Source organism: Phodopus roborovskii, unplaced genomic scaffold (genome assembly GCF_943737965.1).
Source record: "Phodopus roborovskii unplaced genomic scaffold, PHOROB, whole genome shotgun sequence".
NCBI lineage: Eukaryota > Metazoa > Chordata > Mammalia > Rodentia > Cricetidae > Phodopus > Phodopus roborovskii.
The window spans coordinates 13,540,041-13,564,711 of record NW_026125059.1 but is presented as its reverse complement, the minus strand read 5'-3'; the positions used below and the strand labels follow the sequence as shown (position 1 = coordinate 13,564,711).

The following is a 24,671-nucleotide window of genomic DNA, read 5'->3' as shown; positions in this document are numbered from 1 at the left end:
CATTGGCCGAAGCTTTGTCTAGGATGCCTGAGGCCCTGAGTTCAGTCCTCACAAGAGTATCATGAAAAATCAAATGTTTTCCAGAACAAAGAGTGAAGAGGAGTGAGTGTAGCAGGCCTTCCCGGACCGCCAGCCCCTGAGTCAAGACACGGAGACTTAATATTAGTTCTGAAAGCTCGGTCTTATCTTATGCTTGTCTCACTAGCTCTTATAACTTAAATTAACCTGTTTCTCTCCACCTATGTTGTGCATTGGGGCTTTTTACCTTTCTTTCATTCTGTATGTCCTACTCTGTGTATGGCTGGCTGGCAGTGCCTGGCCCCAGGTGTCTCCTTCTCTTCCTCCCTCTTCTCTCCTCCCTTCTTGTTCCCTCCTCCTACTTATCCTCTCTGCCTGCCAGCCCCAACTATCCGTCTACTGTCTAGCTTTTGGCCGTTCAGCTTGTCATTAGACCAATCAGGTGCCTTAAGCAGGCAAGGTAAAACAGCAACACATCTTTACATAGTTAAACAAGTGCAGCACACCTTTACATAGTTAAGGTAATGTTCCGCAACATAAACAAATGTAACTTGTCCTTATATAGTTAGAGGAATATTCCACAACAGAGGAGGGACAGTTTGGGGATTGCCTTTCAGTGGTGAGGCAGGACAGAGAGGAGAGCTGCTGGTGAGGGTCTCACTATGGGAGGACTGGGTCCCCTGGAGACAGCACAGCCCAGGTGCTGCCCAGGCTTGCGGGGTCTTTGTGGAGGCCTTTCTTTCTCACAGCCTCTTTCCCAGCAGTCAGCCAGGGAGGCTGAGCTCTCCAGGTGGTGGTGGCCGCCCCTCTTGTCATCTGCTTTATACACAGCACAGAGGCCCCTGCAGATCCATGTTCGGGTGGGGGGGGAGCACTCCCTAAGTCCCAAAATCAAACTGACAAAGACAGTCTGATTGTTGTGACTTGTAGAGCCACAGGAAGGCTCCAGGTCAGCTCGGGACCCACACCTGCCTGAAGGTGCCCCTGGCAGAGGTATCAGTGACCTGGAGGAAAGAGGCTGGCCTCTTAGAGAGCCTGACCCTTGGGGCAAGAGGAAGGAAGGCTGCTCATCTCACTCCAGGATTCATACCCCGCCCTGCCCTGCCCTGCCCTGCCCTGCCCTGCCCTGCCCATGGGTGATACAGGCTGAACTGGACCAGATATTCATTTTGCCCTGAGACATTTGCCCTGTCAGAGCCTGGGCTGCCAGTGTCTGGGGTGAGGCCGGCTGCCTTTCATTTGCCCTGCAGGGAAGGCCGTGGCAATGACAGGTGGACTTGGATTGGAGAATGCTAAAGTTGTCTATCCCTGCTCCTATTTTCCTTACAGCAAACTCCTATTTAATCTTCAAAACCTGCTGAAGGCATTGTTCCTGTGGAAGTCTCCTCTACCCTCTGACTTCTCACAGACTTCACCTCCTCCTCTTCTAATGGGAACTTGAGTTTGGATTTTACCCTGCCGTTTATTAGCTGTAACCAAACTTTTCTGTGCCTCCGTTTCCACATCTGGGAAATGGGGGAAGCTACGAGGATGAAATGAGTTATTAAATAAAAATTCTGGGATAGTGCCTGGCTTATCAGATGACCTGAAGAGAGAGAGAGTGTGCTGTCAAGACAGCTTAGTGGGTAAAGGTGCCTGCTGCAAAGCTCAGCCTAACCAACCCCTGAAGCCACATGGTGGGAAGGGAGCTGAACTCTGAGGGCCGCCTCCTGGCCTCCATGCTCGTACTGTGTCAAGCATGCACTGTGCCACACACCTCTGCACTGACACACCCACATTCTCATGTACCCACACATGCACACTCTAAACAGATTCATATAATAAAAAAGACTAGACTGCTATTCGTATTATGTTTCCTTATTTAAGAAATATCTGCAAATGTCCCCAACACAGCAAACACAGCCTCTATCCCGGTGGTGGGAGAGAGACAAACAGGAAATTCACTGTGGACTACGAAAAAAAATGCCACAATAAGGGAAGTGGTGGGTTGAGGGGAGTCATGGGAGCAGGGAAGAGGGCCCCTTCCCAGGTTGGGGTGGTCAGCGGGGTTTTCCTGGAAGAATGCTGACTCAGTTGAAATCTAAGAAATGAATAAAGTATTTGGACAGAGCTGGAGGTGTGGGAAGGCACATAAGAAGCACAGTGCCAGCACCAGTGGCTGGGGTCTCGGTGTGTTTGGAGGGGGGGGGGGTAAAATGCTGGTGGACAGTTGCCCTTGGCTTGTAGCCTAGCCACTTAGTCCATCACCTTGTTCTGTCTCCCCTTCTGGTTTTCAAGCTCTTCTATGGCAAAGCTCACAGCCCCTTTCATTTGCTACACCAGCACCCTGCCTGGCACCCAGCCAGGCACTGGGTGGAGGCTCGATGATGGGGGGGGGCATCTCAGCCAGTCTTTTGAGGTACTGATGCCTGTAAGTTTGAGCTCCTAAGAGCCACAGGAGACAGGGTTCTTCTGTGTAGCTTTGGAAGCTGTCCTGGAACTCGCTCTTGTAGACCAGGCTGATCTCGAACTCACAGAGATCTGCCTGCCTCTGCCTGCAGAGTGCTAGGATTAAAGGTGGGCACTGCCACCACTGCCAGGCAGGCGGGCAGGGGAGCTTCTGCATTTTTCTGCATCTCTGAACTACTCCAAGGCAACAATGTTGCTGTGGGTCCCTAAGCTACACTTTGAGCAGAAAGGCAAGACCAGTGAGTGACAGCACTGTCTTTTCCTGCCTCTGCCCCTAATTGCCATCACCATTGCAAACAAAGGTTGGAGGCAGACTCTGCAAAGCCTTGGATGGCAGGCTAAGGAGTCCAGAGTTACTGTGGAGGTACTGGAGAGCTATGGAAGCTCTCAGGGTATTGGCAGGAATTACTGGCCAAGGGTATAACCTGGGGAATAAGGGATCTGAGTGCTCAGGGGCTGAGTCTCTGGGGAAACAGGAGAGAAGGAAGGGCTGAAGCTGGGGAGCTGCTGTAAGAATGGAGGAAGGAGGGTGTCATGGGTTAACCCAAGTCTCCTTCAATTATCTGGGAGGTACTTAACACCCAGCACCTTCAAATGGAGAGAGGGTCATTTGGAGAGAGGGTCTTTAAAGAGGTAATTAAGTTGAAATGAGGTCACTAGGCCAGTCACTAATCCACTATGGCTGATGTCCCTAAGAGGAGGAAATTAGGGTGCATGGGCGAGAATGTGAAGACACAGAAGGAGACGCCACCTACAAAGCAGATGTGTGGCTTCCAAAGCATCCAACCAACTGAGGTCAGCACCTTGATCTTGGACCTCCAGCACTGTGAAAAATGACCTTTCTGCTGCCTAAGTCTCCCAGGTTGTGGGGTTTCATAACAGCAACCCCAGAAAATGTATAATTCACAGTGGCTTAAGAGGACTGTTGGGGTTGTTGATTATTTGAGGGACAAGGACAGGGAAGGGACCTGTGGGATAAGACACAGAAGGGTTGAGAAGACCCAGAATGAGAAAGTGCAGTGAATACAAAACAGGATGGTGTTGGGGGCTCAGATCACATTGGAAACCACCACTGAAACCTCAGGGGATGCTCCAGGAGGCAGGCAGGAAGAAGGCACCTAATGCCAGACATATGGGTTGAGCAGAAGGAAGAGATCGGTCCTTGTCTCAGTCAGGACCCTCAGTTGCATTCATCAAATCTGTTTCCAGTTAGCTCAAGCAAACAAGAATGTAATGGAAAGGTTTCTAGAGGCTCCTAGAAGTGACGCGATGGCTTGAGGGACCAGGTCTGGCAAATGAGCTGAGGCTTGAGTAGACTGGGAATCAGAAAGTGTGATTGGAACATGAATCTAGATAGCCTGGGAGGACTCTGCATGTGAGTAAATACAGTGGGTACCTCAGGATTGGGCGCCTGAGTGAAAGCATCCTAACGTATTCATCTAGTCACAGGGGGACTCCGCCCCTGAGAGATCCAAGACAGTTAAAGGCCCTAGGATTCTCTTTCCAAGAAGAAATGGGTTATACACTTCCTGTTCTTTGTGACTTAATCAAAAGACCAGAGTAGAGGTGGCATTGTGCCAGCTCCAGGACCAGACTTTAAGAGAACCGGAAGCTTCTGCCTGGGACTGGGAACCCACTAAGAGCCTGTGGAGAAGGCCCTCCTTCAAATCCTGGGAGCAGGAGGTAGTGGGTCCAAATGAGCCCAGCCTTCAGGGTGGCCCTGCCAAGAACCCAGGGTCTTAAAGTAAATCCAGGGTTTCAGATTTAACAGGAGCAGTGAGGGCAATTGAAATGAGAGTTTGTTATGATGGATGTTTAATCCCAGCAGAGGCAGGCAGATCACTTGTGAATCTGAGGCCAGCCTGGTCAACACAGAAGGTACCAGGCTAGCCAGGACTACAAGGTGAGACTTTTTGTTTATTTATTTATTTATTTATTTATTTATTTTTTACATTCCAATCCCAGTTCCCCCTCCCTCCTCTCCTCTTACTCTCCCAGCTTCCCATCTGCTCCTTGGAGAGGGTAAGGCCTCCCCTAGGAAGTCTACTAAGTCTGTCCCATCATCTTACTGAGGCAGGACCAAGGCGCCTCTCCATATAGAATGGGCATGAGACCGCCTTTTAAAAAATAATAATAAAGCTGGGTGGTGGTGGCACACACCTTTAATCCCAGAACTTGGGAGGCAGAGGCAGGCAGATCTCTTGTGAGTTCAAGGCCAGCCTGATATACAGATCGAGTTCCAGGATAGCTAGGGCTATAAAGAGAAAACAAAACAAAAATAATATAATAATATATATTGATGGGAGATGTCATTTTGTAAATATGTTTCTCTTATTGGTTAATGAATAAAGCACTGTTGGCCAATAGGAAAGCGAGATAGGCGGGACTAGGAGACAAGGAGGAGGCGGGTAATAGTAGGGAGGAGATTCAAGGTGTAGGATGGGGAGAGCAGAGCGCCGGCCCCTCTCTCCGGTAAGATGAGACCACGTGGAAACACTTAGATTAATAGAAATGGGTTAATATTTAAGACAGAGCTAACCAATATGAAACACTAGTACCAGGCCAACAACATAATATCTAATACAATGTCTCTGTGTGTTATTTGGGGCTGGCACGGCACTGGGACCAGGCCGGTGGGAAAACCTGCTCATAACAAAAATATACAATAATAATAAAAATATGATAAAAAATAAAATTAAAGAACAGAGAAAGGGAAAAAAGAGAGATTGCTATTTATAGCTACCAAGAGGGTCATCCAGGGAACACAAAACACACCACTGTCTAGCCAAAGCTGACTTAACACTCTTGGCAATCCTCCTGCCTCAGCTTCCTTAGTGCTGGGATTACAGGAGTAAGATACCACAGTGGCTGTGGAGTCTGTGTTGGATGGGGTGTGGGCGTGTGTGGAAGGGGAAACAGTGCTGAGGATTGAACCCAGGGCCTTGTGCATGCTAGGCGAACACTCGAACCATTGACCTACATGGCAGCCCAGGGCTGAATAGTTGAATAATTCCACTGAGGACTGGTTTCCAGGAGTTAGCTTACTTGCCCAGTGTCTGGGCTTGGGAGAATGTTGAACTGCAAGAGTCAGAAGTGTAGGCAGGAGTCTTAAGCAGTGTGGATTGTGTGGATCGGCTTGTCTATCCACTTACAGGGTGCTTGCAGGCAAATTGTTCTCTCTGGGATCCAGCTAATCCCTGGAGGGGCAGTCCCACTACAGGCCTAGAAGGCCCAGATGTGGAGGCCTCATAAAGCAGAGAAAATAAAAGGCATGAGCAACACGTCCGGAAATGTAAACAAAACCTCACTGAGCCTCCCAGTCTGTCATCGGCCACCAGCTGACCCTGTGCCTTCTCCCTAGATTCCTCAGCCACAAAGTAGTGAGGAGACAGTCCGGATAAACCATGGTGGTGTTTTCAGAGCGATGAAACACACCTTGGGCAGGGGAGTCTCACTATGCTACTCCAGCTGGTCCTGAATTCCTCAGATCAACCTAGGAACTCCCCAGTGCTGGGACTTCCAGGCGAGTGTTCCATCAGTCCCAATTATCTGCTTTGACGGCCTTGCTCGCAAGACCGGTCCATTAGCAGCTCCTTCCCAGCCTCATAAGGGTCGGATGAAGACATGATCCTTCTCACCACAGCGTGAATTTAAAAGCCGCCCACCGCCCAAACGCCTGGATTTTCCTGGAGGAGGCAGGGTCTCTTGTAACCCCTGCTGGCTTTGGATTCTACGTGTAACCAAGCCTTGACCTTGAACCCCCTAATCCTCCTGCCTCCACTGGGGTAATAGTCCTGGGATAAATGATGTCTGTCACCATACCCAGGTTGACTTTTATTTATGTATTTACTGTGTATGTGTTTATTTAGTGTGTATGTGTGGGGGAGCACATCACAACACACATGTGGCGGTCAGAAGCAGTCAGCAAGAAGTCGGTTCTGGGGGGGGGTGTCGTGGAGGTGGGCGGTGGGCACGAGAGTAACACATGCCTTTAATCCCAGCATTTGGGAAGCCAAGCTCCCTTTTGAGTTCTTGGACAGCCAGGGTTACACAGAGAGACTGTCTCAAAAAAAAAAAGTCTCTGCTTTCACTTGTGGGTCTGGGGGATATTGAATATTGAACTAAGATCATCAGGCTTGGAGGCAAGCAAGAGGCTTTACTGGCCAACCCCCCCCCCCCCGGCTTTTTTTCTAAATAAGAAACTCAAATTCGAGGAGAGAATGTTACAATTAACAATGAACTCAAGGTCACACAGTTCAATTCCAGATCGGTTAGATCTCAGGCCCCTGCCAGGGCGGGGCGGGGTGGGGGGTACCTAACTGGCCTCCACCTGTTGTTCAGGACTGGTGCTGGGAAAACCTGGGTGGCCTCCAAGCCAGGACCCTCACGTAAACCCTTGAAAGGGGGAAGCCCCCAGCGCCCCATCTTACTAGAGAAACTCCGCGTGGTCCATCCTCAGCGGCAGGATGGACCGGCTGCGTCCAGGCCTCAGGCCTCTCTCACGGTCGCAAGCCTTCCCGCACCATCCTCCCGCTTCTTCCCGCCCCCGCAGGCCCCTTCAGGTGTATCAAAGTCGCAGCGCTGCGTGAAGTTCAGGTTCGAACACCTCTCAGCAGGCTTTGTATGAATATATTAGTTTCCTTTTCCTCTAAACACGCTGCAGAGGTCTAGCTGGGGGGCGGGGGGCGGGGGCGGGGGATGGGCGGCGCTGGAGCTCGGTATGCAAATTTATGCAGATTTATCTAAATGAGGGAGTCTCGGGATTCGCGAGCCGGAGCGGCTCAGAGCTGGCCGAGCCTGCCGCAGCCCCCGGGCTCTGCGGCACCGCAGTGGGGAGGGCGGCGTGTGCTCTTTAGAGTCTGTGCTTTGAAGCAATGTCTCCGCAGCACAGGGGAGGAAGCGCTGCGGAAATTGGTTCTGGATACTTCCTGGCGGTGTTCTCAATTGCTTCAGCTATGTTGGGGGTGGGGGAGGGGGTGTAGCGGGGCGAGGGCGGGGAGCCTCTGAACCACTCTGGGTTTCCTCAGCCGGGAAGGGGGCGGCTGTTCCTGTTGCCATTTCTACATCCAGGGATCTTGCGAACACCCATTTCCGGACCCCCACTGATTACTGAATCAGGATCTTTTATGTTTTTAAAGTCCCCAGCCGAGGGCACAGGGCGGTGGCCCACGCCTTTAATCCCAGCACTCCGGAGCTAAGGCAGGTGTGTCTATGAGTCTGAAGGAGGCCAGCCTGGTCTACACTGGGAACTCCAGACCAGCAGGGACTACATAGTGAGACCCCGTCCCCAACCTCGAAAACCCTGACACAAACCTGTTACAATGCTGATGCAGTCTCTTACAGGTGGGGGAAGGGGTGTGTGGCTGTGTTCTCAGCGGTGACTGTTAGAATCACTGGATGAGCTTCCCACTCAGATTGTGCCTCAGACCAGCTAAGTCAGAGGGGTTGATGAAACATGGATGCCACTAGCCAAAAAGAAAGCCCCAGGTGGGAAGGCTGTGTGTGGAGGGGTGGACCTTATGGCACATCACTAGCCTGCAGAGTAGTGTGTGGTCATGGGTTCTATCCCCAGCACTGACACAAAAGAGACAAAAATACTAGGAAGACCAGTGTGCAAGCAGCTTTGTTGGACAGGTTTTCCCACAAGACTCATGCTCTTCCTGTGTTCTTAGTCTGTTCACCTCAGGGCCCATACCTAGTGGTGCAGCCTTCAGGGGTCTCCTGGAGTGAAGACTGGACCATATCAGCACGGTGACAGCTGTTAGCATGCTGACAGATTCCCGAGTGCAACTTTGAATTTCCTGGTGCCACATTAGTGCTGCACCCAGACTCTTGAACCCTCAAACATCAGTTCTGAGTGGCCAGGGCTCCTGAAATACTTGTCTTCTCCATCAGTAACGTGGAACACATCAAAAAAAAAAAAAAAAAAAAAAAAAAAAAAAGCCTCGATTGGCAGCCAATGTTAGTATTAGTTACTTAACTGGGCAATTGGCTTTAACTTTCTGACCTCAGTTTCCCCATCTGGAAATGGGGCCATCCCTTCCCACTCAGTGTAGGGGTGAAGTTGCACAAAAGCACAGCTTTCAGGCACCAGAATCACTTGGCACACATGGTAAGACTTTAGGGGTGGGCCCCACAGAGACAGGTCCTCTCACTGGTAGAAAGTTTGCCAGGCATGTAGAAGACTGGGCTTTGAATCCCAGCACCACAAAGATGAATGAATGAATGAACGAATGAATGAATGACAAAGATTTCTGGCCTCCACTCAGACTATCCGGGTAGGGACAGATGAGGTTTGCTTTTCTAAATGTCCCCAGGAACAGCTGCTGCAGGACAGTGGGGACTCCAGCTGAGTTTGGCACAGAAGCAAAATCTGTGTGCTGTGTGTACCCCTCCCTCCTGAATTATTCCCCAGGGTACCTTCCTCTTTCATTCTCTCAGCTGAGGCCCATTGGATGTTTAGCCTTGGGTTTGGGGAGATTACATGTCCCTCAAACTGTTGCCACTGTGAACAGTCAGGTTTAGGTTATGCTGTGATCACAGGAGTCACAGTGCACTTTCCAGATGTCACCCAGAATCTAAGGGCAACACTAAACCGTGGAATGACCATAGAAGGAAATCCAACCGAGGCTGAACTTTTTGCACACTGGCCATTTTAAGAGTTTATTTTTCCCCTCCCAAATATCAAAAGCAACTTTTAAAAAGTGTATTTTGAGACTGCACCTGCTTGGCTGAGACCCCAAGCATATTCTTAAGTGTCAGCAAAGACTCTAACGCAGAAGGAATGGGCCTCACTCCACCCTCCTCTCTCCATCCCTAGCATCATCTCTCCACCCTCAGCATCCTCTCTTCCTGGAACAAGACTCCTTCAGGGAAACTCCTCTCGACTTCCAGATACTGACTCCACTTTTTATCTCCCCCTCATTTTTGTTTTTTATAGAACTCAGCCAAATATACCCACTGTTGGTTCCTAGACTTAACCCCCTCCAGCCTGGCCTCTGAGCACCCACCCCCAATCCAGATGCTTCCCCCCACTGACTTCCTTCTTGCCTGAACCGGTGACCTGATTTTAGCATGGGATTTAGAGTCAGAAGGCTGAGGCAGAAGCCCTGTCACACTGGGGGACAATGAGCAATTTAAACACTTCTCAGAGCCAGGCTTGGTGACACATGATCCAGAGGCAAAAGCAAGAGACCTGAAATGCAAGGCCACTTTGGGCTATATAGCAAATCCCTGTCTCAAAAATGCAAAGAGTAGGGGGTGTGGCTTATTGGTGGATTGCTTTTCTGGCATGCATCAAGCCCTAGAGCTCTGGGTTCTGTCCCTAGCATGGAATGCATAAATCAGAATGTGTGCTGCACATCTGAAACCTCAGCATTGGGGGGGGGATCAGAAATTCAAGGTGATTCTCAGCTACATAGTGAGTTTGCATGGGACTTCGTGCCAAAAAAGCAAGACAAAACCAAAAAAAGCTCTTCTCTAGGCTTTGTGTCTGTCACCTGGGGAGTGGTTCATAATCTCTGCTTCCAGTGAGTGTCAAGGGCTCAGAAAGCACAGATCCAAATAGGACCTCACAAGGACCTACCCTACAGTGTAGACACGGTGTGCTGAGACCTGTGACAGTACTGGGCAAACTGTCTGGTGCCCATGTGCACAGATTTAGAATGACTTCAGCCCGAGGCAGGCTGGGCCACATGCAGATTCTGAGGATAAGGTTGGGGTACTGGTGTCAGGGCTGGCCCGAGTCCCTCAGTGGGTGTGTGGATTTGCTTAAACTCTGGTTTTCCCCTCTCTGGAATGGAATCATGAATGAATGTGTATTTGTAGCAATGAAATGAGAGCATTAGAGGAAAAGAATCATCACACCTTCCTCCATGCCTGTCATGTGGCAATCACTGCATTAAAAATTTTGCAGCGCACAGTCTCCCAGAATCCTCACTATGATCTTTGAAGTAGACCCCTGGGAACCAGGCCCTTGAAGGGCCTTCAGCAAACAGAGCATATACCCACGGCTGAGCTGCACCCCAGTATTCCCCCCATTTCACAGATGAAGAACTGAAGTTACAGAGAGACAAAGTGATCTGCCTGAGGTCACCCAGCCAGTAGATGGTAAGAGCTGGAGTTTGAAGCCAAGAGGTCTGGTTCCAAAGCTGGGACTCTGACTTATATGTGCAAGTATCAGGAAGGAATCTAGGAGTCAGCATGGGGAATTGCCCCCAGCCTGAGGCTGGGGCAGGGAGGGATGCTTGTGGGAAGCTGGGATCTAGTGATTTACTTCACAGGGACACCTGTTTCAGCGCAGACAGGGAGCTTGTCTCCTTCATATCCTGCTGGAACCTCTCAGGCTTACCTTCCCCTCTCCTCTCCAGCAAGTTTGGGAGAAGTAGCTTGGAATTCCCCCAATGCTAGACAGAGGGTACCATTCCTCATCTCTGAGGATGACCCTGCTGTGGAGGCTGTCTGGGGCTGTGTCACCTAGCCAGTGACTCAGGACTCCAGGTCTAGTCCCCATCCTAGTATAAGGGGTTCAGAGTCCAAACATAGATTCCAGGTGAGGTGTTCAGAGGTTCATGGGGTCAGGGTTGTGCCTGCTGGGGGGGGCACTTCCTGCTCTTTGCCTCCTTTCCTGGGTCCTTAGCTAAACTCTGTTGTAGTGTTAGGGGGAGCTGGGGAAGTGGGGAAGGGGATGTGGTAACCAGAACCACTTCCTGCTATGGTTGTGTTGAAAACCAGAGCTTCCCCCAAGTTCCCTTTGATGGGGGCTGGTGAGCAGGGTGTGTGTGTGTGTGTGTGTGTGTGTGTGTGTGTGTGTGTGTGTGTGGTGGTGGTGGTGGTAAAGGAGGAAGTTGGGGGTGGGGAGAGGAGAACTTGGATGGACTCCAAGCCCTGGGGTTCCCAGTGGATGATTTCTTCCCAGTTGGTAAGAAACACCATAAATCCTAAAGGCAAGCTTAGCTGAGAAGTGGTAACCATTACTTACACAGTGTGCTAGGCGCCACTACACAGGACCGCATGGGAAGCACTGTTATTAGCACCATTTTGCAGATGGGGAAAACGTTAGGCTGTGTCAATAGTTGGACTCACACCATGAGCTGGGCTTGAATGTAGGCAGTCCAGTCCCAGAGCGAGAGCTCCTATTGTCCCACACATTCTCTCTTCTCTGCTGTGTTCCGTGACTGTGCCGGGCCTCAGTTTCCTCATCTGCATGGTGGCGAGAAACTGGAGTAGACAGATACACTTCCATTTGTGGTATTTGTACTTCTGTGAATTGTTTTTCAAAAACAAAACAAAAAAAAAATGAACCTTTTCTAGCCACTCACAGGAGTGCATATCTTTAACCCCAGTACTTGGAAGGCAGAAGCAAGCAGGACTATGAATCTGAGACCAGCCTGGTCTACACAGTGAGCTTCAGGCCAGCCAGACCTTGCCTCAAACCACAACAACACACACACACACACCATTTATTACATTTTATCTGTGTATGTTCGGGTATGGGTGTATATGTGCCACAGTTTGAACAACCTATAGAATCTGGTTCTCCTCTACCATGTGAGTCCCTGGGAAGAACTCAGGTCTTCATGTTTGGTGACAAGGGTCTTTAGGTAAAGGCCATTTCACTGGCTCTCTGGTAACTGATTATTTATTCAATCTCTTTTCTACAAGCAAGGGGACAAGATGATAACTACTAGTCCACTTTCTTTTCTCCTTTTCTTCATCTTCCTCTTCCTTTGTTTTTTTTTTTTTTTTTTTTTTTTTTTTGCTAGAATCTCATGTAGCCCAGGCTGGGTTAGAATTTGCTATGCAACCAAGGATGATCTTGAACTCCTTATCCACCTTCCTCTGACACCTGAGTGCCCAGATATAGCCCACTTCTTAGCACAATGTCTGGCTCATAAAACTCAACAAAAATGTGTTGAATAGATTTATTTGTTCGTTTGTTTATAAACAGGGTCTCATGTAGCCCAGGCTGGCCTCAAAATTGTTACTTATCAGAGATTGGCTTTGAATTCCTGATCCTCTTGCTTTCACTCTCCAAGTGTTGGAGCTCAGATAAGTTGATTTGGGCATACCCATTTCTTTTATCTGTACTCTGATCTGCTCAGTCCCTGTGCAGGCAAAAGGCCCGAGTCAGGCTGCCCAAAGCTTGAATGAATCCTGGCTCTCTGTTTTAACTCACTGTGTGATCACAGGCAATTCCCTTACTGCTCTGAGCTTAAGTTTTCTATCCCCCAAAAGCCAGGGTTACTCACCAAACCAACCTCACATGCCAGGCACAATGGACACACCTACAACACAGCTCGCAGGAAGAGGCAGGAGATGGGAGCTCAGCACAAACATGAGCTACATAGTAGGGTCTTTCCTCAATAAACCAAGGACAATCTAGGAAATGGCTCCCTTCCTGGGTAAGAGCATCTGTTGCAGAAGCTTGAGGACCTGAGTTTGGATCCTCAGCATCCATGTACAAAGCTGGGCATGGCCACCCATACTTGTATTCTCTGTACCAGGGGGATGGGGAGGGGAGCTGATTCAGAGACAGGAATGTGTTGCTGAGGCTTGCTGGCTGCCAGCTTATCTGAGAAACATCGAGTTCCAGGTGTAATGAGAGATTGGCTCAAAGGAATAAGAGGGAAAGATGACAGAGGAGAATAGCCAATGTCTCCTCTGGCCTTGGAAAGCATGGATGTGTGTCTCTGTACACACATGGGTACATACACGTAGCTCCCCCAAAACAAATAAATAAAAGCAAGGGCTAGGAACAACTCAACTGTAGAGTGCTTGCCTGGCATGTGTAAGGCCCTAGTTTGTGAGGGTATGTGCAAACAAACACAGGTGCACACACACACACAGACATCTACACAGGGAGACATAGAAGAAAGACAAGGAAAGAAGAGGAAACGAGAAGTTTATGGGAGTTATCACAGTGTTCAACACAATAAATCACAAAAATGAATTATCACTGTGGCTTGGAGATGTAATGACTTGCCCAAGGTGACATAGTTGGGAAATGGTGAAGTTGGGAAATGGTGAACCCAAGACTGAAATTCAGGACTGATCATCAGTTAGAAGTGTGTAAGAGAAGCCTGGGAGCACACCTCATCTTCCCTCTCCATCTCTCAGGCTCCTTCCTTAGGGAAGTGTATGGAGGTCTGGGCACATAGATGGTTCTGTCAAAACAGCTTGCTGAAGGCAAATAAAGGCCTGTTTCACCATGGCGGCAGGCTGGGTAGATGGAAGGCAGGGAGGCTGTTGGTGAGACTGCACAGTTTTCATGGATGGAGCAGGGCTGGAAGAGGGGAAGAGTCCGTGAAGAGTTCATAGCCCAGGGAGAGGAAGGTGTTGGTCTCAGAGCCGAGACTGCAGTCTGCAGAAGGTTAAGGGGCCAGCACCCTCAGTTGAGGCCTCACACATACTGTGCTAAAAGCATTTCCCGTGTTTCATCGCATTTTACCCTCACAGCAGTGTAAGGACAAAGGATTGAGGGATGAAGGTTCCGTTTTTTTTTTTTTTTTTTTTTTTGTTTTGTTTTGTTTTGTTTTGTTTTTAATTCTATGGATAGCAGAAGAAGGATGCTAGCCTGAGACTCTCATGGGAAGGGTGAAGCTTCTGCTTGTTCCCACATGCCCCTGAGCCTATCTTTCCTTCCCCAAGGAGTCAGTCTGCAGAAGCTAGGGGGTTGCCCAGTGGAATTCCCCAAATCCTGCCTTGAAGAGCCTGCTCCCAGCTTGCAGGAGAGGAAGCTGAGTCAAGGACACCACCAGGGAGACAGGCAGTGTGAGGAGGGGCTCCAGGCTGAGCTCTGGCCAGGGAGGGGGGTGTCTCAGAAGCCCAAGAAAGGGGGATCCCAGGCAGTTTTTCTGTCCTCTACTGGACTAACCACTTAGGGCCTTCAGATCAAGGCCTAGGTGAGTCCCTCACCCCGGACACCCCCTTCCCTTTCCCACAAATTCTGCAAGTTTGCAAAACTCAACCGCTCCCCTGAGTGCTGTGGTTTCCTGCGGGTCTGGGGTCCTGCCTGACTCGACAATGTGGACTGTGGGCAGGGCAGAAAGGAGGGGGTGTGTAAGCCCTTTCTTTGGGCTGCCCAACACACACACACACACACACACACACACCCTGAGTCAGCTCCTGCCTGGAGGGGAGGGGCGGAGCTACTGATTCAGTTTTACTGCCTCTTTAAAATCTCCGAAAGGGCAGCTTCAGCCAGACACTGCCATCCTCACCATGAGCCCTTGGCAGTCGCTGGTCCTGGTACTCCTGGTTCTAGGCTGCAGCTCGGCTGCCCCTCACCAACGCCAGCCTACTTTTGTGGTCTTCCCCAGAGACCAGAGAGCTAACAACCTCACCGACACACAGCTGGCACAGGTAGACAAATGCCTCAGTGGAAAGTTGGGAAGGGCTGGCCAGGAAGATATCCAGTATGTCTGAGAAATCATGGGGCTTCAAATATGCTTTGTGGATTTGTGTGGCATTGGGCATGTCTGGAGAGACAGAAGTGCCCCGGTTAGGCATTAGGGGCAGTGTGGAGGCACTAGGCAGTGGTGGAAATAATGGACAGATTCGAGTTTGCTACAATGGGATGGGGTGGTTTCCGGAGGACCGTGGATTAGGCACAGATTGGAAGTGAACCTTAGAGGAGCTGTGGGGTAGGCGTGGCTCAGATCTTAGGTGGGAAGGAGCTGTTACCCTCAGGATGGGGGAATTCTAGCTGTGTGAGAAGCCCTGATATCCTGGCTTTAGAGTCCCTAAGCATGTGACCCAGAGGGCTAGGAAAAGGTGCCAGAACTCTGCGATGTCTCTGCTCCTCCACACACAGGAATACCTGTACCGCTATGGTTATAGTCGGGCAGCCGAGATGCAGGGAGAGAAGCTGAACCTGCGGCCCGCTTTGCTGCTGCTTCAGAAGCAGCTGTCCCTGCCCCAGACTGGAGAACTGGACAGCAAGACACTAGAGGCCATTCGTGCACCACGCTGTGGTGTCCCAGACTTGGGCAAATTCCAAACCTTCGAGGGCGACCTCAAATGGCACCACCACAATATCACATACTGGTGAGATGCTGGGTTATAAGCAGGTGGCTGGGGCAGGGCTGAGGCCAGGTGGCTCCTGCGCTTGACCGACTAGGTGTCAAGGTATCTTACCGTACAAGTTATGAAAGCCTGGAGCACTGAGTATTTAGCTGCTGCCCCGCCCTCTCTCATCTGTGATCCCAGCACGGCCCCTCGCCCCCAGCCCCGCACACCGACTCAGGCTTTTCACCTACAGGATTCAAAACTACTCAGAAGACTTGCCGCGAGACGTGATCGATGACGCCTTCGCCCGCGCCTTCGCGGTGTGGAGCGCGGTGACGCCGCTCACGTTCACCCGCGTGTACGGCCTCGAAGCAGACATTGTCATTCAGTTTGGTGTCGCGGGTGAGAACTCCCGGACTGGGCCATGGGAAGGAAGACCCTGGACGGAATAGAAGGGACAGCAGATCAGCTTTTTTGACTGCCCCACAAAGGACGCCCCCTGTTGCGGAATTGGAGCTGCCTTCTTACAAGGCTTGGGGCTCTGTTCTGGGGAACACAGCTGTCAGTCTTCTGCCACTAAAGAGAGCCAAGTCTATGCGCAACTGTCCTTGGTTGACTCCCTTTCTCTCCACCTGCCTCTCTAGAGCACGGAGACGGATATCCCTTCGACGGCAAGGACGGTCTTCTGGCACACGCTTTCCCCCCTGGCCCCGGCATTCAGGGAGACGCCCACTTCGACGATGAAGAGTTGTGGTCTCTGGGCAAGGGCGTTGGTGAGATCTTGAGCTCCCCTGAATCTCCGCTCCCACCCCTGCCCCCACTCCCTTCTCTGTCTGTGGCCAGTCGTCCTGACTTTAGTCTCCTGACTACAGTGGTTCCCACCTTCTTTGGAAACGCAAATGGTGCCCCATGTCACTTTCCCTTCACCTTCGAGGGACGCTCCTATTTGGCCTGCACCACAGATGGCCGCACCGATGGTGCGCCTTGGTGTAGTACCACAGCCAACTATGACACCGACCGCAAATTCGGTTTCTGCCCCAGTGAGAGTGAGTATGCGCTGGGGGGGGGGAGGGGCGCCACCTTTAAGGTTCCAGAATCTTAGTTTCAATCTCTGTGCTCTCTCTCTCTCTCTCTCTCTCTCTCTCTCTCTCTCTCTCTCTCTCTCTGAGTGTGTGTGTGTGTGTGTGTGTGTGTGCAGACTGCTCTGGGACTCTTGACGGTCGGGGCCACACTTGGAAGTAATAACGTGGCTCTCCTCAGAACTCTACACGGAGCACGGCAACGGGGACGGCAAACCCTGCGTGTTTCCATTCATCTTTGAGGGCCGATCCTACTCTGCCTGCACCACTGAAGGTCGTTCGGATGGTTACCGCTGGTGCGCCACCACAGCCAACTATGACCAGGATAAGCTCTACGGCTTTTGCCCTACCCGAGGTACCTCTGCTCCGCCCACCAGGTTCAGCCCACCTCTGCCCTCCAGCATTGTTCTACAAAAGGTGGCTTTTCCATCCATTCATTTCTCTCTCCATTTGCTGTCCACCGTCCCCCTCCGCATCTCTTCTCTGTGATTCCCATTTGGGCAGCCTTTTTTTGCTTGGCCTTGGGCCTCTTTCTTGTGTCTCTAATTCTAGGCTCTGCCCATTAGAGTTTCTTGGCTTCCGCAGTGCTCCACAGTGCCCTGTAGGCTTCAAAAATAGGCCCTCGAGATTCTCTAGCCCTGCGAGCTTAGTTTGGCCACCCCCAGCACCATATTAGATCCACCCACCTGGCTCACTTATAACTCTTGGTCTTCCAGCCGATGCGACTGTGGTTGGGGGCAACTCCGCAGGCGAGCTGTGCGTCTTCCCCTTTGTCTTCCTGGGTAAGGAGTACTCCACCTGCACCAGCGAGGGACGCAGAGATGGGCGCCTCTGGTGCGCTACCACCTCGAGCTTCGACGCTGACAAGAAGTGGGGTTTCTGCCCAGACCAAGGTAGGCGGCGGCGTTCTGAGTGGGGACCGAGTCACCTCCTGGCAGTCATGGTGGTCCAGCAGCCCAGGCTGGGGCCTTGGCCTGCTCTTTGCATCTTAGGCTCCTCCTCCTTTCAGGGTATAGCCTGTTCCTGGTGGCAGCTCATGAGTTTGGCCATGCGCTGGGTTTAGATCATTCTTCAGTGCCAGAAGCGCTCATGTACCCCATGTATCGCTTCCTTGAGGGCTCCCCTCTGCACGAGGACGATGTGAGAGGCATCCAGCATCTGTATGGTGAGGCTGGGGACAGAGATGGGGGAGCAGAGGGGGCAGTTGTGGCTCAGCTGAAGGACCACAGAAGAGGGAAGGGAAGAAATGGAACCTCAATGTCTATCTGGAACAGGATCTGGGTGCCCAGTGAATGCTTGGAGATGACACTCTAGACCTGAGTTCAAAAGCCAGCCCAGGGCTAGGTGTGCAGCTTAGAGGTTAGAGTAGGCACCGAATGTTATTGAGCAGGCATGGGGCCCTGGGTTTGATTCTCAGCAGGAGGGACATCCCAGCCACTTCATAGGTGAAATGGGGTATGTTAGACCACTCTTCAGTCCCTCCTATATAAAGCGGTGTGTGTGTGTATGTGTGTGTGTGTGTGTGTGTTTGAGTGATAACAGTATGACTCTCCTAAGGCTCTGATAGGGTTAACTGGAGTAGATTGATGCCTGGCTTTAATAAGTACCATTTTTTCTTTTTTCTTTCTTTCTTTCTTTCTTTTTTTTTTTTTTTTTTTTTTTTTTTTTTGGTCATCATTTACTTTAATAAATGGGGCTACTTACTGGGTATGATGTTCAAGCCTGTAATCCCAGCACTCAGGAGGTTGAGACAGGAGAGTTACCATGAGTTTGAGTCTAGCCTGAGATGCATAGTAAGCTCCAGACCAACCTGGGCTACCTAAGGCTCCGACCCAGAGGAACTTGTAATGATTAATTTACTTGTGTTTGTATGGGTGTTTTGCCTGAGTGTGTGTCTGTGTACCATGGATGTGCAGTGCCAGCTGAAGCCGGAAGAGGGTGCTGGATCTCTTGGAATGGCAGTTACAGATTGTTTGCTACTGTATGGGTGCTAGGAAAGGAACCCACATCCTCAGGAAGAGCAAGCAGTGGTCTTAACCACTCAGCCATCTTTTCAACTCCAAAAGGAGCTTTGAAAGGTGTAGCAGGCCAGGTGTGCGTGTACACACCTTTGATCCAGCACTGCAGAGGCAGAGGCAGGCTGGTCTACATAGTGGGTGACACTGAAGAGCGAATCTTGCGAGTTTATTTTTTATTTTTATTTATTTATTTATCGGGTTTCTCTGTGTAGCTTTGGAGCCTGTCCTGGTACTTGCTTTGTACACTAGGCTGGCCTCAAACTCACAGAGATCCCCCTGCCTCTGCCTTCTGGATGCTGGGATTAAAGCTGTTTGCCACCACTGCCTGGCTTAGTCTTGTGGGTTTATAATGCTCACAGCACTGCTTGACTCAGTGGCCACTCTAAAGATTCCCGCCCCTCCTGACCTGGGGAAGCCAGGAGGACTCTGCCCATTGTTCTGTTCTGACAACACAGGCTATCTATCTTCACAGAGCTCAGTATGGACACTTAGGCTTGGTGTGTAGGAAAAGGCCTTCTTGGAACCAGCCTCCAGCTTCAAGGGAAGACAGGAGACATCAGTGCTGGTCTCAGTAGTAGGCGGGGCTATGCAAATTGGCCACTAGTGTGTCTTACCTAGTGTCTTGTTTTAGGTCCTGGCCCTAAGCCTGACCCAAGGCCTCCAGCCACCACCACGACTGAACCACAGCCGGCAGCTCCTCCCACTCTGTGTCCTACTGTACCTCCCACGGCCTACCCTACTACGGCTGGCCCTACAGGTCCCCCTGCAGCCGGCCCTACAGGTCCCCCAACTGCTGGCCCTACAGGTCCCCCTGCAGCTGGCCCTACAGGTCCCCCAACTGCTGGCCCTTCTGAGGCCGTTACAATGTCTTTGAGCCCAGCAGACAATCCTTGCAATGTGGATATTTTCGACGCTATTGCTGAGATCCAGGGCTCTCTGTATTTCTTCAAGGACGGGTGAGCAGGAGGGGTGTGTGGATGAGGGTGGGGGGTACGGACGATGACTTGGAGAGGAACCCCCCTGCCTCTCGAACCCACTTTCCTCCCCAGGCCAAGGTTCAGGGCCCTGCAATCTCCTTTCTTTCAGTCGGTACTGGAAGTTCCTGAACCGCAGAGGGAGCCCGCTGCAGGGCCCCTTTCTTATTGCCCGCACGTGGCCAGCTCTGCCTGCAAAACTGGACTCAGCCTTTGAGGATCCGCAGTCCAAGAAGATTTTCTTCTTTTCTGGTTAGTTTGTGCCTCTCTAACTCACTTATGCCTCAGTATCCATCCACCTTTGGGTCCCCAGACCAATATGACCCTTCTCTTCTGTAGGGCGCCAAGTGTGGGTGTACACAGGCGAGTCGGTGCTGGGTCCCAGACGTCTGGATAAATTGGGTCTAGGCTCAGAGGTAACCCAGATCTCCGGTCTCCTCCCGCGTAGCGGCGGGAAGGCTCTGCTGTTCAGCAGGGAGCGTGTGTGGAGGTGAGAGCAACCGCGGCCGCCGGTAGGGGGAGCCCTGGCGCCACTCACCCGCAGCCCGTGGGGGCGGGAGGGGCTCAGAGCGTGTCTGCTTTTCTGCAGGTTCGACTTGAAGACACAGAGGGTAGATCCCCAGAGTGTCACTCGCTTGGATAGGATGTTCCCTGGGGTGCCCTGGAACTCACACGACATCTTCCAGTACCAAGGTGAGGTTTGCTGATGCTGCCTGGGGGAGAGTCCCTTCATGAGATGCCTCCCACATTTGAGCTCCCTCCCTTAGCAACGGGCCAGTTTCTCAGCAGGAGACCGAGGGAAAGCACCCCCAGCTCACACAGCCAATCCTAAGTCCCAGATTGCTTGTGTACCTTTCGGGAACTCCAGCACTGAGCATAGGTCTCGGGAAGGCTCATTCCTTTATTACTTTACTACTAAAGAAATAATAACCAATAATCAAGGGCCTGTATTGTGCAGGGCTGCCACTGGAGACACACCAAGAGGCAAGCAAGTTCTAGCTGTCTTTGGGCGAGTCGCTGCCTCTCTTGGGGCCTCAGTTACCCCATCTGTAAAATAGAGACATTAGCTACAGTTGTGTTTATCTACTCTTTCAACACTCATAGTCCATTAGTTGGAGATTTTAGGCTGATTCTGAAGCTCAAATCTATCATTTTCACCTGTCTCCTTGTTTGTTTCTTTTTCAAGACATGGTTCCTTTGTGTAGACCAGGCTGGCTTCGAACTCACAGAAATACTCCTGCCTCTGCCTCCTGAATGCTGGGATTAAAGGCGTGCACCAGCACCAGCTGGTTTGGTCATCTCTTTTATACCCTCCCCTCTCGGCTAGCCAATACATATTCTGGAAGAGTGGGGAGGGATTAGGAGAGGAGGGCAGTGGTTCTGAGGTGAGCTCAAACCAACGCTAAGGCGGAACAAACTAACGAGGCCTGACCACTGTTCTGTGTGTACTTCCAAATTCTCATCTCCTCCCCACACTCTACTAATGCCGTGCTCTCTGAACAGATCGAGGTCATTCCTAGCTTAAGGCAAACAGGCCCAGCTGTTCTTCTCTTTGGATTGCTGCACACCTACACTGCTACCACACCGCCTTTCTCTCATCCTTCGGTACTAAGGCCACCATTTCAGGGAGAGGCTAACCCGACCCTCATTATGTAGTCACTTCTTTTTATTTCTTCCTATATCTTGAGATCATGCTATACTTTGCTACTGTGTGTTCCTTGGGCCTCTCACAGTACTTGGCACATAGCTGGTACTCAGTAAATATTTGTCGAATGAATGGACTAATGAATGAGTTTGCCCAATGAATGGTTGTTGGATGAATTGATCTGAGCATTAAAATACTCCCCATTCATTAATCTGCTGATTCGTTCACGATCTGTATCACGTGAGACACCTACTATGCACGGGGCTTTGGGTGTCAAGGTCTCACAGGCAGGCAGAAGAACTGAAAGACACATGTAAAAACCACAGAAAGATGTAGAAAGGCCAAGAGGGGTGTGCCTTAGTTAGGGTTCTATTGCTGTGAAGAGACACCATAACCATGGCAACTCTTATAAAGGAAAACATTTCATTGGGGCTGGTTTACAGTTCAGAGGCTTACTGCTTAGTCCATTATCATCAGGGTGGGAAGGTGGGAAGCTTGGTGGCATGCAGGCAGACGTGGTCCTGGAGAGGCAGCTGTGAGTTCTACATCTGGATCAGCAGGCAGTAGAAAGAGAGACACACATTGAACCAGACTTGAGCATCTGAACCGTCAAAGCCCACCTCCAGTGACACTTCCTCCCACAAGGCTCCCCTCCTAATAGGGCCACTCCCTATGAGTCAGTGGGGGGGGCATTTTCATTCAAACTGCCATGGGGTGCTTGTAAAAATCTTGTTCCTGTGTCTATAAGGTAGTATAGGATTCAGCGTTCTTGCATCTCCTTGTTTCCCACAGACAAAGCCTATTTCTGCCAGGACCAATTCTTCTGGCGTGTGAGTTTCCGAGAGGAGGTGAACCAGGTGGACCTAGTGGGCTATGTGACCTACGACTTCCTGCAGTGCCCTGAGAACTAGCACCCTCCTTTGCTTCAGCCGTACAGTGCGCTACAGTGCGCTACAGAGACCACCCAAGAGGGAAAGGAGCCAGTTTGCCGGACACAAACTGATGATCTCTATTCTAGAGATTGGGAAGGAGTGGAGGCGGGCTGGGCCCTCTCTTCACACCTTCCCTTTTTTGTTGGACTGTTTCTAATAAACATCGAGATTCTCTAACCTTCGCCAGCTACTTTAATTAATCGGCTTCTCCTTAGTTACACACACACACACACACACACACACACACACACACACACACAAGTCCATGCATGCTCATGTGGAGGTCAGAAGAGAACATTGTGGAATCCTTCCATAAATGTGTCCTTCCATTTATGAGCGGTGTGGGGGTTGAACTCAACTTCCCAGGCTTTTGTGGCAAGCACTTCATCGGCTAAGCCACCTCACTGACTACAGCCACTTTTATTTGTTATGCACGTGGTCACGTTCACAGGCATGTATTTAACTGATAGAGTGCTTATTGTGTGCCAGGCACTCTCCAAGCTCCACATAAATATTCAGGTATTCAGTTACCCCTACTGGAAGGTATTATGTAACTATTTCTCTTTCACATCTGAGGACACCACCAAGCTATTCATTCATCAATCATTTATGGAGAGCATCCCTAGGGAGCCAGGCTCTGTACTGGGCGCTGGGCACAGAGGAATTCATTGGCTCTCAGTCCTTCCGATTGCTCAGGAACTATCAGTATCCTTGAAACTTGCTTGGACCAGACCCCAGACTCCATTCTTTTTTTTTTTTTTTTTTATTCAAGATAGGGTTTCTCTGTAGCTTTGGAGGCTGTCCTGGAACTCACTCTATAGACCAGGCTGGCCTCGAACTCACAGAGATCCACCCGCCTCTGCCTCCCGAGGCCACCAATGCCCAGCCAGACTTCTGTTCTTTAGAAGCCAGATCACTCACAGGAGCTTGGAGAGTGCAGAGCATGTGTACTAGAGAGGTGTATTGGAGGGTTCTGTGCATTGTGGTTGAGATAATGTCCTCCAGCCAAGATGACCCTTCTAATGGAACTGTCCCAGGAGGGATGATCAAGGACTTTCTGGGGAATTGGGACAGGTTTTTTCAAAATTATTAACTAATTAATTAATTACTTTTTCTGTACGACTGTGTGTATGTGTGTGTATGCATACGACTGTGTGTATGTGTGTGTATGCATACGACTGTGTGTATGTGTGTGTATGCATGCATATGTGGTGATGTCTCCGGAGGCCAGAGGAAGGTGTTGGGTCCCCTAGTACTAGAATTGTAGGCAGTGGTGTGTGGTTTTATGCCAGAGCTGGGAGGAGAACTCTGGTCCTCTGGGAGAGCAGCAAGTGCTCATAACTGAGCTGTCACTCCAGCCATCCACCCTCCAGACAAACCATCAACCTGAAAAATGGACTCAGCTTTCACTCTTCCAAATGCAAGTAAATGCAAGTATGGTGGTCACAGCATCCAAATAATGAGAAACTAGCAACAGGGAACGTGTGTTCACTGAGAAGAGCCCAAGGGTGTGTGTGCTGTCAGTGAAAGGCTAGAAAGAGGGGAGAAGGTTGGTCAGATGTAATCATGGTCTGGGGAGTTTAAGGGGAAGTTCAGAGATCTGCCCCCAAGCCTCTCCTCTGGGGATGCTTCTCTCCCAGCCGGTCTGTTTCTAGCTCAGGAATGAGCCACTCCCATCTGCACAAGAGCATTCCTTAACACGCCTTGTTCAAAACCTCTCTCCACCCAGTCTCCTCTGGGGTACTATCTGGTCTCCCCTCACCCCCAGGTCCACTCACAGGAAAATTTACCCACGGGTGGGTCCTACTCACACCTCCATTTCCTCATCTAAACTATTCACCACAGGCTTCTGCCTCAGTGCCACTGAGTCACCTGTGACCTCCTGCAGTCAGCACAGCAAACACTACCAACCCTCCATCGTGTGATGCGACAGTCCATCTTGCTCTCTCTCCAGAAGCGCCTTTCACACTCAGTGTCAGGAACACCTTCCATCCTGCCCCCTCTCTTCCCTCTCTGTAACCTCTTATGGTAGCATGCCCTAAGGCTCAATTCTCAGATGCTTCTCTGTGGACACTTACTCCCTGTGATCTCACCAGCTGTCCAACTTTGAATAGCATATCTGTCCAAACTGACATCCTCTAGCCCTAGACTCAGGCTGGGCTGCCTGTTCTTAGGGACCTAATGGGCTTGCCACCTAAACAGACCCAGCTTCTCCTCCTCCAGATGCTACTACCTCTTCTAACCGTGGCCCTGCACATTCATTCACGGAGGACAACTTGCATTCCGCTGTGGCTATTCAGCAAGTGCTTTCACCCACTAAGCCTTCCCGTTGCCATCTCCCCACTATTTAAGTAGTTCTGTAAGGTGTGTTGTACCTTTTGAGCTTACTGAATCCTTTTGTTCAATGATATCTTTGCAAGATTGTGCATATTTTGGGCATAGTAGATGATTTATTCTTAGTATTATGTCCAATTCCGTTGTACAAATGCTTGACAATGAGCTATTTTCCTATTGATAGACATTTGGGTAGATTCAGGTCTGGGGTCATT

The 24,671-nt window shown here is 50.6% G+C and overlaps 1 protein-coding gene across 2 annotated transcripts in view; it reads left to right on the top strand.

The window, feature by feature from the left end:
* Window positions 1-22,299, top strand: part of Mmp9 (matrix metallopeptidase 9) — a 36,114-nt gene extending 13,815 nt beyond the window's left edge. The window contains exons 1-13 of one of the 2 annotated variants that reach the window (XM_051186434.1): window positions 14,658-14,829; window positions 15,281-15,513; window positions 15,728-15,876; window positions 16,119-16,247; window positions 16,347-16,520; window positions 16,735-16,908; window positions 17,270-17,446; window positions 17,563-17,718; window positions 19,203-19,527; window positions 19,658-19,797; window positions 19,885-20,035; window positions 20,135-20,238; window positions 21,983-22,299. In XM_051186434.1, the coding sequence (XP_051042391.1) occupies window positions 14,689-14,829; window positions 15,281-15,513; window positions 15,728-15,876; window positions 16,119-16,247; window positions 16,347-16,520; window positions 16,735-16,908; window positions 17,270-17,446; window positions 17,563-17,718; window positions 19,203-19,527; window positions 19,658-19,797; window positions 19,885-20,035; window positions 20,135-20,238; window positions 21,983-22,101 (2,172 nt within the window). In that variant the 5' untranslated portion in view covers window positions 14,658-14,688 and the 3' untranslated portion in view covers window positions 22,102-22,299. Of the gene's footprint in view, window positions 1-14,657; window positions 14,830-15,280; window positions 15,514-15,727; window positions 15,877-16,118; window positions 16,248-16,346; window positions 16,521-16,734; window positions 16,909-17,269; window positions 17,447-17,562; window positions 17,719-19,202; window positions 19,528-19,657; window positions 19,798-19,884; window positions 20,036-20,134; window positions 20,239-21,982 lie in introns of those variants that run through there. The other variant, XM_051186442.1, reaches the window with a different exon arrangement.
* The last annotated feature ends 2,372 nt before the right edge of the window (window positions 22,300-24,671 follow it).